The 17,172-nt window shown below is 41.9% G+C and overlaps 1 protein-coding gene across 2 annotated transcripts in view; it reads left to right on the top strand.

Annotated features, from left to right (window-relative positions):
• Positions 1–7,839: 7,839 nt before the first annotated feature.
• Positions 7,840–17,172, top strand: part of si:ch211-207e14.4 (interleukin-17 receptor D) — a 37,985-nt gene continuing 28,652 nt past the window's right edge. For both annotated transcript variants that reach the window (XM_062052308.1, XM_062052307.1), the window contains exon 1: positions 7,840–8,009. In XM_062052308.1, coding sequence (XP_061908292.1) covers positions 7,914–8,009 — 96 coding nt within the window. In that variant the 5' untranslated portion in view covers positions 7,840–7,913. The remainder of the gene's footprint in view (positions 8,010–17,172) is intronic.

Raw genomic sequence — 17,172 nt, 5'->3', positions numbered from 1 at the left:
CTGGCGTGGCGCCCCCTGATGGACGGCGCCCTTAGCATTTGCCTATACGGCCTATGCCACGGGCCGGCACTGCATGTGACTTTTGCGACACCTGCCGTTTAAAAGTTGTGTGTTCGTGCAACGATTCGATTGTAAAAAAAAAGACTTGACTATGTGACTTCACCTTGTCTTTCCCTAAACTCACCACTAGTCGGCGCCTTGCACCCACTCACACTCCTGTTGGAGTTGGAGCCAAGAACAACTGTACTGGACTTTCCATCACTTGATGTAAATAAAGGGTGGAGTGTCTTGCTCAAGGACACAACGGACATGACGGCCGCTCTACCAACCGAGCCACACCGCCCCCATGTATGTTTTGAAATCGCAATATGGTATTAGTCTTTGACTTGAACAGCGAATGTTGTGTTTGTGTGAATCGGTGGTAGATATACGTTCAAACTTCTTCTGCTCCTTTTTAAATGTTGAATCAACTATTTAGGGACCGAATGTCCCTTTGGGACAGAGGACCCTATTGTATTTCTAAGGTTTTATTATTATTACACCGCCGCCTCTTTGAGCTGTAATTTGACCCACTTAACATGCTTCAAAACTCACCATATTTGACACACACATCAGGACTGGCGAAAATTGCAATCTAATAAAAAAAACCTAGCCCCAAAACTCAAAATTGCGCTCTAGCGCCTCCTAGGAAGAAAACACAGACAAAACTGCCTGTAACTCCCACTAGGAATGTCGGAGAGACATGAAACAAAAACCTCTATGTAGGTGTCACTTAGCCCTAGATTTCATACACTGACATCCTTCAGCAAAAATCAACAGGAAGTTTGCAATTCCCCCTTCAAAACAAAAGTTTTGTAAAAACAGTCACTTTTACCTCTTTGAGCTATAATTTGACCCCCTGAACATGCTTCAAAACTCACCAAACTGGACACACACATCAGGACTGGCAAAAATTGCGATCTAATCAAAAAACCTAGCCCCAAAACTCAAAATTGCGCTCTAGCGCCCCCTAGGAAGAAAACACAGACAAAACTGCCTGTAACTTCCAGTAGGAATGTCGTAGAGACATGAAACAAAAAACCTCTATGTAGGTCTCACTTAGACCTATATTTCATACACTGACATCCTTCAGCAAAAATCAACAGGAAGTTTGCAATTCCCCCTTCAAAACAAAAGTTTTGTAAAAACAGTCACTTTTACCTCTTTGAGCTATAATTTGACCCCCTTAACATGCTTCAAAACTCACCAAACTGGACACACACATCAGCACTGGCGAAAATTGCGATCTAATCAAAAAACCTAGCCCCAAAACTCAAAATTGCGCTCTAGCGCCCCCTTTGGAAGAAAACACAGACAAAACTGCCTGTAACTTCCAGTAGGAATGTCGTAGAGACATGAAACAAAAACCTCTATGTAGGTCTCACTTAGACCTAGATTTCATATATTGACAACCCCCAGCAAAAATCAACAGGAAGTTTGAAATTCCCCCTTCAAAACAAAAGTTTTGTAAAAACCGGTCACCTTTTTTCAAACATTATCTCCTCTGAGCGCGTTTGTCCTGTCGGCTTCAAACTAGCACAGGAGAGAGATTGAAAACCCTTCTGATTAAAAGTTGACGAAAGAGTTTTAATTACTGCTCCGGTTTGGATTTTATGTGCCGACAAAGTCGGTCCCGTCCATCGCTGCTTGCAGCTTTAATTGATGTATTTGATATTGTGTGAATGAATTGAGAATAAAAATGGAAAACATGGAAAAAATGAAAGTGTTGCCCAGTGTTAAAATAAGTATGTATATATTATCACACAACTCTTATGCTTAAGGGCTGTTGCTATGGTTATTATCAATTGTGCTGAAATTGTACTTTTCTATCTGTGCAACGGGGCAGCTGGCAATCCAAAAGATTGCGAGTCGTCTCGTATCGGTGTTGTGTCCGGACTCGGCCTGCTGACTGCCAAGGCCAGACATCGAGTACCGTGACGCAGACAAAGCAGAGACAGGGCGATATCACGAGTGTCAGCACATTTGCATTGCACTAATAGTCAGTACAGCCCTTTGAGACACTTGTGATTTAGGGCTATATAAACAAACATTGATTGATTGATTGATTGATTGATAATAGTCATATATTGTGTCTAACTGGGGCTGTCGAGATTACCCCCTTCCCTCAGCGACAGCCTCAGTGATGTAACCAGGGACCTCCCAAATAAATAGAGGAGCACGTGGGCTGTACCTTTAGAGCGTAGTTTAGGACCTCCCAAATAAATAGAGGAGCACGTGGGCTGTACCTTTAGAGCGTAGTTTAGGACCTCCCAAATAAATAGAGGAGCACGTGGGCTGTACCTTTAGAGCGTAGTTTAGGACCTCCCAAATAAATAGAGGAGCACGTGGGCTGTACCTTTAGAGCGTAGTTTGGATCTAGTTTGGATGAGCTTCAAGCACACCTGTGAAGTGAAAACCATTTCCTCTCGAAGCTCATCGAGAGAATGCCAAGAGTGTGCAAAGCCGTAATCAGAGCAAAGGGTGGCTATTTTGAAGAAACTAGAATATAAAACATCCATCCATCCATTTCCTACTGCTTGTCCCTTTTTTGGGGTGGCGGGGGGGGGGGGGGGGGGGGGTGCCCGTGGGCACCAGGTAGCCCGTAAGGACCAGATGAGTAGCCCGTTGGCCTGTTCTAAAAATAGCTCAAATAGCAGCACTTACCAGTGAGCTGCCTCTATTTTTAAAATTGTATTTATTTACTAGCAACCTGGTCTCGTTTTGCTCGACATTTTTAATTCTAAGAGAGACAAAACTCAAATAGAATTTGAAAATCCAAGAAAATATTTTGAAGACTTGGTCTTCACTAACTGACAAAGAAACAGATAACAGATTTGGTGTCCAGTTCAAAGTGTGACATGTTTTATTTAAAAATTTGAGAGTTGACTTTTGTATTTTACATGAGTTATTATTTGTACAAACATGGTGCAAAGTAATTCATGATTTGTTAAAAAATGTTAGTGGCTAGCTACCGGTACATAACTCCACACGTGTTCATTTATAGTTTTGATGCCTTCAGTGACAATCTACAATGTAAATAGTCATGAAAATAAAGAAAACACATTGAATGAGAAGGTGTGTCCAAACATTTGGCCTGTACTGTATATATTTATATTAGGATATACTTTTTTTTTAAACAAAACAACCGGCATGATGTCATGCAGGTAAAGGTGATGTGCGACATATCTTTGCTAAAAATGGTCGATTTCCAAATTGTGCCACCTGAGGGACATTCAGACGTTCCACCTTGTCGAAGCAAACAGTAAAATGTGATGAGTTGGCAGAGGCAGTGGTGTGCAGCACAGTCTTTTCTTGTCGTTTGTCAGCTTTCTCTTCTTTTTAACCGTCTTCTTGTTCTGCCCCGCCCACTAGGCAACACCGGTCCATCCACATGTCTGACTTTTGTTTTGTTGTCAATGTTCCTTCTATCGTTTTCTAGCAACTTAACCCTGTTCTTTTTTTGGGTTTTCCAGATCTGGTGAAACTGCATCAAACGTCTTCTGTATTGTAACATATTTCCTTGGAACCTCTTAAGTTCATCAAAACGCTAACTTAAATGCTTGTGGTTGAATGACGGTTAAAGGAGCCAAGTGTAGGAATCTGGCCAGAAATGGTACTGAAATTCTGTAGTCCACTACCCCTCTCCCTGACTGAGGTTGCCAGATACGCAGCCGACTCCGGCTTGATCGACTGGGCTATTCCAAAGAACTTCAAACTTCCAATGCTTCTTACTAGGAGTTGAGGTTCTGGGACCTTAATAGCTGAATAGACAAGCGTTTTGTCAATAACAAATCAGTTGATCTGCCGTTTCTTTTCTTTTCCGCTCTGCCCCCCTCTCCCTTGTGGAAGTGGGGGCACAGGTCCGGTGGCCATGGACGAAGTGCTGGCTGTCCAGAGTCGGGACCCGGGGTGGACCGCTCGCCTGCGCATCGGCTGGGGACATCTCTGCGCTGCTGACCCGTCTCCACTCGGGATGGTCTCCTGCTGGCCCCACTATGGACTGGACTCTCACTATTATGTTAGATCCACTATGGACTGGACTCTCACTATTATGTTAGATCCACTATGGACTGGACTCTCACTATTATGTTAGATCCACTATGGACTGGACTCTCACACTATTATGTTAGATCCACTATGGACTGGACTTTCACTATTATGTTAGATCCACTATGGACTGGACTCTCACTATTATGTTAGATTCACTATGGACTGGACTCTCACTATTATGTTAGATCCACTATGGACTGGACTCTCACACTATTATGTTGGATCCACTATGGACTGGACTCTCACTATTATGTTAGATCCACTATGGACTGGACTCTCACTATTATGTTAGATCCACTATGGACTGGACTTTCACTATTATGTTAGATCCACTATGGACTGGACTCTCACACTATTATGTTAGATCCACTATGGACTGGACTCTCACTATTATGTTAGAGCCACTATGGACTGGACTCTCCCTATTATGTTAGATCCACTATGGACTGGACTCTCACTATTATGTTAGATCCACTATGGACTGGACTCTCACTATTATGTTAGATCCACTATGGACTGGACTCTCACTATTATGTTAGATCCACTATGGACTGGACTCTCACTATTATGTTAGATCCACTATGGACTGGACTCTCACTATTATGTTAGATCCACTATGGACTGGACTCTCACACTATTATGTTAGATCCACTATGGACTGGACTCTCACACTATTATGTTAGATCCACTATGGACTGGACTCTCACTATTATGTTAGATCCACTATGGACTGGACTCTCACTATTATGTTAGAGCCACTATGGACTGGACTCTCACTATTATGTTAGATCCACTATGGACTGGACTCTCACTATTATGTTAGATCCACTATGGACTGGACTCTCACTATTATGTTAGATCCACTATGGACTGGACTCTCACTATTATGTTAGAGCCACTATGGACTGGACTCTCACTATTATGTTAGATCCACTATGGACTGGACTCTCACTATTATGTTAGATCCACTATGGACTGGACTCTTACACTATTATGTTAGATCCACTATGGACTGGACTCTCACACTATTATGTTAGATCCACTATGGACTGGACTCTCACTATTATGTTAGCTCCACTATGGACTGGACTTTCACACTATTATGTTAGATCCACTATGGACTGGACTCTCACTATTATGTTAGATCCACTATGGACTCTCACTATTATGTTAGATCCACTATGGACTGGACTTTCACTATTATGTTAGATCCACTATGGACTGGACTCTCACTAATACGTTAGATCCACTATGGACTGGACTTTCACAATATTATGTTAGACCCACTCGACGTCCATTGCATCCGGTCTCCCCCAGAGGGGGGGGGGGGGGGGTCCTCTCCAAGGTTTCTCATAGTCATTCACATCTACGTCCCACTGGGTTGTGAGTTTTTCCTTGCCCTTATGTGGGATCTGAACCGAGGATTGTGCAGCCCTTTGAGACACTTGTGATTTAGGGCTATATAAATAAACATTGATTGATTGATTGAAATCTCTAACCAACACATTTTACAAGGAAATGAGGCTATTTTCAGGAAGAAGTACGTCATGCCTGGGTACAATATCACAACAAATGGCAATGATATGGTTATTTTCAGTACAATCAGAAAACAAAGACTAAAACAAACTACAACCAACGCTAGCAATGGCTATACTGGTGAAAATAAGTAGAGCATACTAAGCAGCCTAATGTACGCCCAAAACTAAAGAGGAGACGTTTTACCAAGGTATGCCTACAGGCTACTGTTTGAAACCTTTCAGATTGCCATATAACTTGGTGCATGTAGTCCACAATATGCAAACACGAATGAGGAATTCTTTTATCATGTGATTTGGCTGTTTCCATACGTTTCACATTGCCATGATGACAGCCGGGCTAATGCCGGAACATTAGTATCATCATTTTGAGAAGGAAATAGGCACTGACACTACCCGTATCTAAATAGGTTGTTTGTCAATCTAAGATGGACTGATACAAAGTGGAAAAGTGTTCTGTGGTCTGACGAGTCCACATTTCAAATTGTTTTTGGAAACTGTGGACGTCGTGTCCTCCGGACCAAAGAGGAAAAGAACCATCCGGATTGTTATAGGTGCAAAGTGTAAACGCCAGCATGTGTGATGGTATGGGGGTGTATTAGTGCCCAAGACATGGGTAACTTACACATCTGTGAAGGCACCATTAATGCTGAAAGGTACATACAGGTTTTGGAGCAGTGGGTTTCTGAAGTGTTCCTGAGCCCATGTGGTGATATCCTTTACACACTGATGTGGCTTGTTGATGCAGTACAGCCTGAGGGATGGAAGGTCACGGGCTTAGCTGCTTACGTGCAGTGATTTCTCCACATTCTCTGAACCCTTTGATGATATTACGGAGCGTAGATGGTGAAATCCCTCAATTCCTTGCAATAGCTGGTTGAGAAAGTTTTTTCTTAAACTGTTCAACAATTTGCTCACGCATTTGTTGACAAAGTGGTGACCCTCGCCCCATCCTTGTTTGTGAATGACTGAGCATTTCATGGAATCTACTTTTACACCCAGTCATGGCACCCACCTGTTCCCAATTTGCCTGTTCACCTGTGGGATGTTCCAAATAAGTGTTTGATGAGCATTCCTCAACTTTATCATTATTTATTGCCACCTTTCCCAACTTCTTTGTCACGTGTGGCTGGCATCAAATTCTAAAGTTAATGATTATTTGCAAAAAACAATATGTTTATCAGTTTGAACATCAAATATGTTGTCTTTGTAGCATATTCAACTGAATATGGGTTGAAAATGATTTGCAAATCATTGTATTCCGTTTATATTTACACTACCGTTCAAAAGTTTGGGGTCACATTGAAATGTCCTTATTTTTGAAGGAAAAGCACTGTACTTTTCAAGGAAGATAACTTTAAACTAGTCTTCACTTTAAAGAAATACACTCTATACATTGCTAATGTGGTAAATGACTATTCTAGCTGCAAATGTGTAGTTTTTGGTGCAATATCTACATAGGTGTATAGAGGCCCATTTCCAGCAACTATCACTCCAGTGTTCTAATGGTACAATGTGTTTGCTCATTGGCTCAGAAGGCTAATTGATGATTAGAAAACCCTTGTGCAATCATGTTCACACATCTGAAAACACTTTAGCTCGTTACAGAAGCTACAAAACTGACCTTCCTTTGAGCAGATTGAGTTTCTGGAGCATCACATTTGTGGGGTCAATGAAACGCTCAAAATGGCCAGAAAAAGAGAACTTTCATCTGAAACTCGACAGTCTATTCTTGTTCTTAGAAATGAAGGCTATTCCACTAAATTGTTTGGGTGACCCCAAACGTTTGAACGGTAGTGTACATCTAACACAATTTCCCAACTCATATGGAAACGGGGTTTGTATATAGATATCAAATATCCCGGCTGAACTACTGTTGTCATTTATAGAAGTATTCGAAGAGAACATGATTTATAAATGCCTTTTGACAAACAGTATCAGGGCCATTTAATGATGACTTGACATTACATTTTTACATATTGCTCCTTTAATAAATGTATTCTGTACTGACAATTGGATGTTTTTGAACTCCTTCTTGTGTTCATTAATTACAGTTTTGGAAGGCTGTAGTCTGTAATGTGCAGCAGTCACGTTAAAGATGCCGATCACGCCAGCCTCGCCTGCTAAAGACACCACGCCCCCACCTGCAAGATCTTTCCTGACATCACGCCTCCTGTTGCAATCACAACTCTGACACTTTAGCCTGCTCGCTGTTTCTCTACTCAGTGGTGTCGTGTGTTTTGACTCGTGGTGTCGTGTGTTTTGACTCGTGGTGTCGGTCGTGACAAAATGTGGATTGGAGCCTTGGTGTTGTGTCACCTCCTGATAGTGGCCGATCTCCAATCGTCCAATCCTCAGAACTGTTCGCTCACGTGCCTTCGCCAGGTAAGCTCCCACACCTATTTGTGCAGGTCTTCCATTCATGAATCAATAATAGTCCGGTGGTGAACTGAGAAAAGGCAAAGAGATGACGATGTGAACATGAGTTAGTACATTCAAAGTGACGGATTAGAGTAAGAGTTATTTCACAGCGTAAATAAGATTGATAGCCTGGGGGAAGAAAATGTTCTCGAGACAGGTTGTTTTGCTGTACAGTGATTTGTAAACGCCCGCTGGAGGGAAGGACTTTGAACGGTTTGTGACCGGGGTGTCAGGGCTCTGCAGTGACCATGGTCAGGTATAAGTCCTGGATGGGGGGAAGGTTGACACGATGATCCTAATCGTCCGTTGCAGTCTGTCGAACCAGACAGTGATGGAGGTGTACTGTAGAACATGATCAGCCGCTCCTGGGTCTGGTTAAACTTCTGGAAGTACATCCTCTGCTGTGCCTTTTACCTGATTGTGTCTATAGGTCCGGTGAGATTGTGGATCCCTGGAACTTTAAAGAGTTCACAGCTCCATATGGTTCTTACAGCACCAGAGAGACAGCTGTTCCACCTCCCTTCTGTAGGCAGGCGTGTTGCCAAGACTGATGACGGTAGTGTAGCCTGCAAACTTCAAAGGTTTTGCAGAAGGATCCCCTGAGGTGCGGTCATTGATGTAGAGAGAGAAAAGCAGTGGGGAGTGAAGACACCACAGGGGGGCACCTGTGTCCTGGTGCTGGTTGTGATGCTACCCAGCCTTACCTGCTACCTCCTGTCAGTCAGGACGTTGGAAGTCGGCACTGTGAGCTAGCTGAGTTTGCTGTGCAGGATATCCAGGATAATAGTGTTAAATGCAGAGTTGAAGTCCACAAACAGGATCCTGGCCTAGGTCCCTGGGGAGTCAAGGTGATACAGGATGTGGTTCAGTTGACTGCATCGTCCACCGACCTGTTTGCCCTGTGATGACCTAAGGGTGATGCAACGCCATTCTCTCAAAGGACTTCATGACCACAAACGTCAGGGTGACGGGTCTCTAGTCATTGAGTCCTGGGATGGCAGGTTTCTTTTTACGACTGGGATGATGGTGGAGCCTCTCGAAGCAAGAGGGCACTTCGCACAGCTCCAGTGATGACTTGAAGATTTGCGTGAAGATGGGGGCCAGCTGCTCAGCACAGACTCTCAGGCAAGAGGGACACACACCATCTAGTCCTCGAGCCTTTCTGATCTTTTGTTTCTGGAAGAGCTGGCGCACATTCTTTTCACAGATCGTGAAGGAGGGCATTGTTGGAGGAGCAGGTAGGGCAGAGTACGAGTGTTGGGGTGATGGTTGTGAAGACCTGCAGTAGAAGCTGTTCAGGTCCTCGGCCCGTTTATTGTTACCTGCAGGGTGGGGTGTGGGTTTCATGTAGTTGGTGACCTCTCTCAGGCCTTCCCAAACTGGTTAGCTCAGAAGCTGTGTTTTAGTTTCTCAGTTTTACTCCTTTTTGCTACCCTGATCTTCTTTCTCAGTTTGTTCCTGGACTGCTTGAACTCCTGTAGTTGTTCTCCTTGGCCTGATAGACTTAGACTTAGACTTCCCTTGTTGTCATTCAAATTTGAACTTTACAGTACAGATAAGAACAAAATTGTGTTGCATTAGCTCGTTGTAGTGCAGGATAAAAGAGCAATAAGGTGCAGAGTGTTTGCTTTTACAAAAGATGGTGCAGATGTAAATAGATTACTGTACAGATAAATATGTCACACTTTTGCATATGCATCCACGTTTACGGATGTATGTTGTATTGTCTTTATAGTTCAGTGAGTTGATCCCTTTTTGGGGGAATTGAGGGGATTATTTTGATGCGTTCAAAAGTCTTATGGCCTGAGGGAAGAAGCTGTTACAGAACCTGTGGGTTCTGCTACCGAGGCTGCGGAACCTCTTTCCAGAGATGCAGCTTCCTAAGCTGAGGTGTAAACCAGGGCTTGTTGTTGAATGGTCTGCACACACATGTCCTCACAAAAAGCTGATGTGTGATGTCACAGTGTCGATGAGTTGGTCAAGAATTTCTGATGCAACTTCAAAGACACTCAAATCTGTACAATCAGAGCAGGCCTGTAACTGGTGCTTGGATTTCTTTGACCATCTCTTCACAGTCCATGATACAGGTTTGGCAGTTTTTTTTAACTCCAGCCTGTCGGTCGGGATGAGGTGAATCAGAAAGTGATCAGAGAGTCCTAAAGCTGCATGGGGAACAGAGCAGTATGAGTCTTTTATAACTGTGTAGCAGTGGTCCAGTGTGTTAGCTCCCCTGGTGGGGCACTCAATATGCTGTCTGGATTTGGGAGTTCATGGGTTGGATTTGCGCTGTTAAGATCCCCTACGATAATGAGCAGGGACTCCACATCTGTAATATAGTCAGCCAGGTGTATTAATGCTTCTGTTTATAGGCCCAAGGTAGGATGTCCTTAACACACGGAGAGAACTCCCCCGTGGTAAATAAACCGTTTTTATAAAGAAAACTCTCTAGTTGTGGCCATAAACCTTCTGCCTCCCCTGCGTCATCCCTGAGAGCTCTTTTACGCGGTTCGCTCTGAGGAGCTATCCTGGATGTGTTCACTGAGGCAGGTTTCACAGAGAGGCGGATCTGCAAAAATCTGTGTTTCTGGTGGTTTGGGAGCAGCAGTTCGTCCATCTTATTAGCCAGGGAGCACACATTCACCAGGTGAATGGATGGAACTACAGAGCGTTATCTCAGTTTAACGAGATTATAGTCCAGAGAGTGTTGGCGATTCTACGGTGATAATCTCAGAGTAACTCTCTGGTTCAATAAGAACCGGTGAAATGGGTTCGGCAAAGGACTGTCCATTATAGTTCCTCTCTGATGAAAGAGACCAGAATAGGGCAGCAAAATACTGTAAAAATAAATAAATAAAATAATAATAAATACAAACACTACACTCGCTGGATCGGTTCGCAGCTGAGTGTGAAGCGACTGGGATGAGAATCAGCACCTCCAAGTCCGAGTCCATGGTTCTCGCCCGGAAAAGGGTGGAGTGCCATCTCCGGGTTGCGGAGGAGACCCTTCCCCAAGTGGAGGAGTTCAAGTACCTCGGAGTTTTGTTCACGAGTGAGGGAAGAGTGGATCGTGAGATCGACAGGCGGATCGGTGCGGCGTCTTCAGTAATGCGGACGCTGTATCGATCCGTTGTGGTGAAGAAGGAGCTGAGCCGGAAGGCAAAGCTCTCAATTTACCGGTCGATCTACTACGTTCCCATCCTCACCTATGGTCATGAGCTTTGGGTTATGACCGAAAGGACATGATCACGGGTACAAGCGGCCCAAATGAGTTTCCTCCGCCGGGTGGCGGGTCTCTCCCTTAGAGATAGGGTGAGAAGCTCTGCCATCCGGGAGGTGCTCAAAGTAAAGCCGCTGCTCCTCCACATCGAGTGGAGCCAGATGAGGTGGTTCGGGCATCTGGTCAGGATGCCACCCGAACGCCTCCCTAGGGAGGTGTTTAGGGCACGTCCGACCGGTAGGAGGCCACGGGGAAGACCCAGGACACGTTGGGAAGACTATGTCTCCCGGCTGGCCTAGGAACGCCTCTGGATCCCCCGGGAAGAGCTGGACGAAGTGGCTGGGTGAGGGAAGTCTGGGCTTCCCTGCTTAGGTTGCTGCCCCCGCGACCCGACCTCAGATAAGCGGAAGAAGATGGATGGATGGACAAACACTACAAGAAAGCGAAGTACTGCAGTACAAAATAATGTCATTTTTTGCTAATTGTGCATTGTTGTTGTTGGTAATGATTTAATAAATATTATTTTGTATTTATATTAAAAATAATAAATGATTATGAAAATAATAATAATATAAAATAATGTAATTTTTATAACAACACATTTTTGGTAATATTTTGAATAGAATATAACTTGTCATTGCACTTAAAAAGTACAACATTTGTTTTCAGTATAACTCTTCTATGATCAGACATACTATAGACACGGGTAGACAGAACAGAAAGACCATACCTGGGCAAATTAAGGTCCGGGGGCCACATGCGGCCCGTTAAGCTTTTCAATCTGGCCCACCGGACATTCCCAAATATTTTTTTTAGTGATGTTTTCAAATAACCGTAAGTCTTGAACTATACAAAGTATTTCAATGGTTGGAATCGGTGCTTTTGCATGATACACTAGTTACTATGGTAATATAATTAGTTACTATGGTCATCTAATTAGTTGCTATGGTCATCTAAGTCACAGCAGCTCAGACGAGGCACCGAGCAGTGTGGGTGGGGAGCGTTTCCACAGAGTGGCCAGCCTGAAATGATGTCAGGGACAGACACGGAAGGAGATTTTTACAGCAAAGTTCTAAAGCTTAGCGATGTATCAGATTGTAGGTGGGGTTTATTTTACCTATCGCGTTCATATTTCACTGTGTTTGTTGCATTTCGCTTGATTGTAAAATATGTGGATGGAGTGTATGATGTTCATATGTTGTCAATATTCAGTGTTTTATCCTTCATAGTTAATATTGCAAATCCCACATTCTTTATTTTCATGTACATTCTGTGTCTCATTCAGTAAAAAAAAATTAAAAATTCCATTCTGTTTTTTAAGGCGGTCTGTCATGACATTTTTAGCATCCAATCAAACATTATAGTGAGGTTTTGTTTTCGTGTTCCTAAAAATCAGATATACCGTCTCCCAGACACATTTTTGTCTCAAAATTTGGCCCCCCAAGACAAAATAATTGCCCAGGCCTGGGAAAGACTAATGGGTTGCCACTTAGCGGCGTCCCATAAAGAGGTCAGAAGGAAAGGTAAACATGGGGGCAGGAGGAGGAGAAAAAAAGCAACTCCCAAACTAAGCTCCAATTGGGGGTAAAAGAGGGGCTCAGTTTGAGGCCGGGAAAAAACCTCAAGCACATATGAGCACATACGACACGCAAAATGTGACACTTGCAACGTCCATCAAAAATATGTTACAATGACAAAATGACAACAACATTTTTGTTTTGGAAGGCTGCGTGACTCATTACGTTTGACCATCTTAACAATAACATTACTTCTGCATGAAGATTGAGGAATGATTCAACAATGATGTCATGCCATTGCCTCCCATCCAATCAGATCTGATCTGGGGCCGTACTTATCAAGCTTCTTAGAATTACTCCTAAGAAGTCTGCTAAGAGTTGACTTAAGAGTAAATAAATTCTTGGCTGAAAGCTGCACTTAAAAGTTAGTTATCAAGCGTCTTACTCACACTTTCAGCGAAGTGTAGGACTGAATCTTAAGTGTCACACTCAGAGCTGAATTACGACATTACTATGTGCCGTAAACGCAATTTTAGGTGACGTCATTTCTGTGTCCATAGAAATGACCAATCACGGAAGGGAATCCGTTGTCCAAGAATAAAGAAATATCTTGGAAATATTTAAGTGGACAATGGGAGTGTATATTTTGACAATAAACTACAAAATAATACAAAACAAACTAGTCCCCGCCGGCACTCACGCTACCGCTCCCTCTCTTCTCTCGCCCACACACCCACTGACGTCACTCACCTCACGGCCACACACATACGCTACTGTCATAACATTTTCTTTCCAATTCATTAATTAGGCAACTAATTTGAAACTGGTGTGGGTGGCTCTATATATACTAGCCCACTGCAGACACATGCAGAAATCAACAAGGAATCGAAAAGTATTAAATCTGTGACAAAAATAATATCCGCTCTGTCTAAACGATACCGTTTGATCAGCTGCTCGTCATCAAAAAAAACAACAACATTGTTCCGTTCCCTGAACGTTGGCGCACGTCTCTCTCGCCTCAGTGCCACCCCCTGCTGGCAACTCCTAACCACTTAAGACACCTCTGAAGGTCTCTTAAATATCGTGGAGAGTAGGAGTGATTCTTAGACTTAAGAACGTTGATAAAAAGCTTTTATTCTTAAGTTTGAGAGTAGGACTAAATTTCGCAAATTCTCAGGACTTAAGTGTAAAATGGCACTCTAAGAAGCTTGATAAGTACGGCCCCTGATTATTTCCTTGTTCTGCTCACAGCCAATAGAGGAAATGTTTGTTAATTTCTGTGATTTGCTCTAATGTGCTGGAATAAAACAACCACCCAAGGTGCATGGCTCCTCCCCTCTGGATGACGACATGTCATCAGTCTATTTAATTCTATTTAATTAGCTGTTTGTTTTTCTGCCAGTAAATGTTGTCATGTAATTGTCGTCGTGCAACTTGCTTAACTTCTTTTTGGATCTTCTAAAAATATAATTTCTCAGATGACAGTAACGCTACACTTTTAATGATTATTCGCCTTTTGTTCACGTATGCAAACACCTGTCAAGCTTAGCTTATTCATAATCTTTCATGTCTTATAACATTGTATTTTGACGGTTTACCAAGTTACTGTCAGGTTCAAACACCAAACTATCTATTACACAAGACAATAAGAAGGAATCACGCAGAGACAGAGTTGAATTTTGCTCATGAGGAGAGACGTATTGGGCTGTACACTCAGTTACAGTTTCCCCCTACGCTCTAAGGCAGTGGTCCCCAACCTCCGGGCCGCGGCCCGGTACCGGTCCGTGGATCGATTGGTACCGGGCCACACGAGAATTTAAAATAAATAAATAAACATTATTATTACTTTTTTTATTTTTATTAAATCAACATAAAAAACAAAAGATACACTTACAATTAGTGCACCAACCCAAAAAACCTCCCTCCCCCATTTACACTCATTCACACAAAAGGGTTGTTTCTTTCTGTTATTAATATTTCTGGTTCCTACATTATATATGAATATATATCAATACAGTCTGCAAGGGATACAGTCCGTAAGCACACATGATTGTATTTTTTTATGACAAAAAATAAATAAATAAATAAAAAATAAAAATAAAAATAAAAATAAAAATAAAAATAAAAATAAAAATAAAAATAAAAATAAAAATAAAAATTAAAATAAAAATAAAAATAAATTACCATCCTTCCCCCCGGTCCGTGGGACAGATTTTCAAGCGTTGACCGGTCTGCAGTTACAAAAAGATTGGGGACCACTGCTCTAACACAATACATGATTATTCAGAATGGAAATGTGCTGACACTCGTGATTTCGCCCTGTCTCTGTTTTGTCTGCGTTGAGGTACTCGATGTTCATCCTTGGCTGTCAGCAGGCAGGGTCTGGAACCAAACTGCTGACAAGAGAAAACTCGCAAAGCAAGACCACAAGTTGTGCCTTTGCACAGATAGAAAAGTTCAACTTCAGCACAATTGATAAGAACTATAGCAATGGCCTTTAAGCATAAGAGTTGTTTGATAATTTATACATCATTATTCTAACAGTTACTGTTTGATGTATAAGAAAATAGCTACTGGCTTTATTGCATATTTAGTAATCTGTGAATTTTTAGGGAGTTAGATGACACAAAAAAACATTGTAAAGTGCAAATAAGGTGCAACAATAATTAAGGATGTCCGATAATGGCTTTTTGCCGATATCCGATATTCCGATATTGTCCAACTCTTTAATTACCGATACCGATATATACAGTCGTGGAATTAACACATTATTATGCCTAATTTGGACAACCAGGTATGGTGAAGATAAGGTCCTTTTTAAAAAAAATGAATAAAATCAAATAAAATAAGATAAATAAATTAAAAACATTTTCTTGAATAAAAAAGAAAGTAAAACAAACAGTTACATAGAAACTAGTAATTAATGAAAATGAGTAAAAATAACTGTTAAAGGTTAGTACTATTAGTGGAGCAGCAGCACGCACAATCATGTGTGCTTACGGACTGTATCCCTTGCAGACTGTATTGATATATATTGATATATAATGTAGGAACCAGAATATTAATAACAGAAAGAAACAACCCTTTTGTGTGAATGAGTGTAAATGGGGGGAGGGAGGTTTTTTGGCTTGGTGCACTAATTGTAAGTGTATCTTGTGTTTTTTATGTTGATTTAATAAAAAAACTAAAAAAACAACAACAAAAAAAACGATACCGATAATTTCCGATATTACATTTTAAAGCATTTATCGGACATCTCTAACAATAATGTATTGGATGTGTGTTGACCAAACCTAGACTGAAATTGGTATTTAAACAATTTAAAAGTGATTTTAATAGTTGGCTTTATTTTAAGAAGTGCAGCAAAGCCTTTTTTTGTGCAAAGCTGTTTTTGTGAAAGTATGAGCAGGGATGTCTTATCTAACTAGTGGCGGGTTCGAAATGAGCCTGAGTGGCGACAATTTGCTTAATTATGGTCTTCGTGTCAGTGACTTGTTACTGTTCAAAGGCGCTCCCGCAGCTGCTATGAGCTGATGACTTGACAGCCTAACTATTTGTGAGAATTATGCACACACACGAGAAGATGTCGTGGTATTCAATCACAATACTTTTGCCTTGTTGACTTGCACTTCGACATTTTAAAAAGTGCTCAGTCTTTTTTCCGGACCGTAGGGCGCACCGGGTTATAAGGCGCACTGCCGATGAGCGAGTCGAGTCAGGTATATTTGCATACACAAGGCGCATTAAAGTGGTCATATTATTATTATTTTTTCTAAATTGAAGACACTTCCTTGTGGTCTACATAACATGTAATGGTGCTTCTTTGGTCAAAATGTTGCATAGATCGCTTCAAGGTGCGCCGTTTTGTGGGCGGTCTTATTTACATCATCTTTGTTGTAGCGGTGTAGCGTGCAAGGACGGGAGTGGAAGAAGTGTCAAAAGATGGCGCTAACTGTTTTAATGACATTCAGACTTTACTTCCATCAATAACGGAGCAGCGTCTCCTCATCCGTGGCTCACTAGTGCAACAACAACGCCCGAAATGTGTACCGTGAAAAAAACGTCCGACCGGAACTCTCTAATAACTAAAGTTCCTTGGGTGAATAATGTAAACTCACTACACCGGTATGTTTTAGCGCTTTCATGGCGAGTTTACTGACATATATAAGTAAGAACTTTACACTACTTTATATTAGAAATGGTAACAGTGGAGGATGAATGTCACATAAGGCAAGGCAAGGCAACTTTATTTGTATAGCGCTTTTCATACACAAGGCAGACTCAAAGTGCTTCACAGACAACAAAGTGAAATGAAAGAAAATAAAAGCAAAATTAAAATGCAGACAATAAAAATAAAAAACAGTGCAGACGTTAAAAGTTAAAAGATTAAAAG

Source organism: Entelurus aequoreus, linkage group LG07, assembly GCF_033978785.1.
Source record: "Entelurus aequoreus isolate RoL-2023_Sb linkage group LG07, RoL_Eaeq_v1.1, whole genome shotgun sequence".
NCBI lineage: Eukaryota > Metazoa > Chordata > Actinopteri > Syngnathiformes > Syngnathidae > Entelurus > Entelurus aequoreus.
The sequence above is the reverse complement of the archived record's forward strand: the minus strand, read 5'-3'. Positions and strand labels throughout refer to the sequence as shown.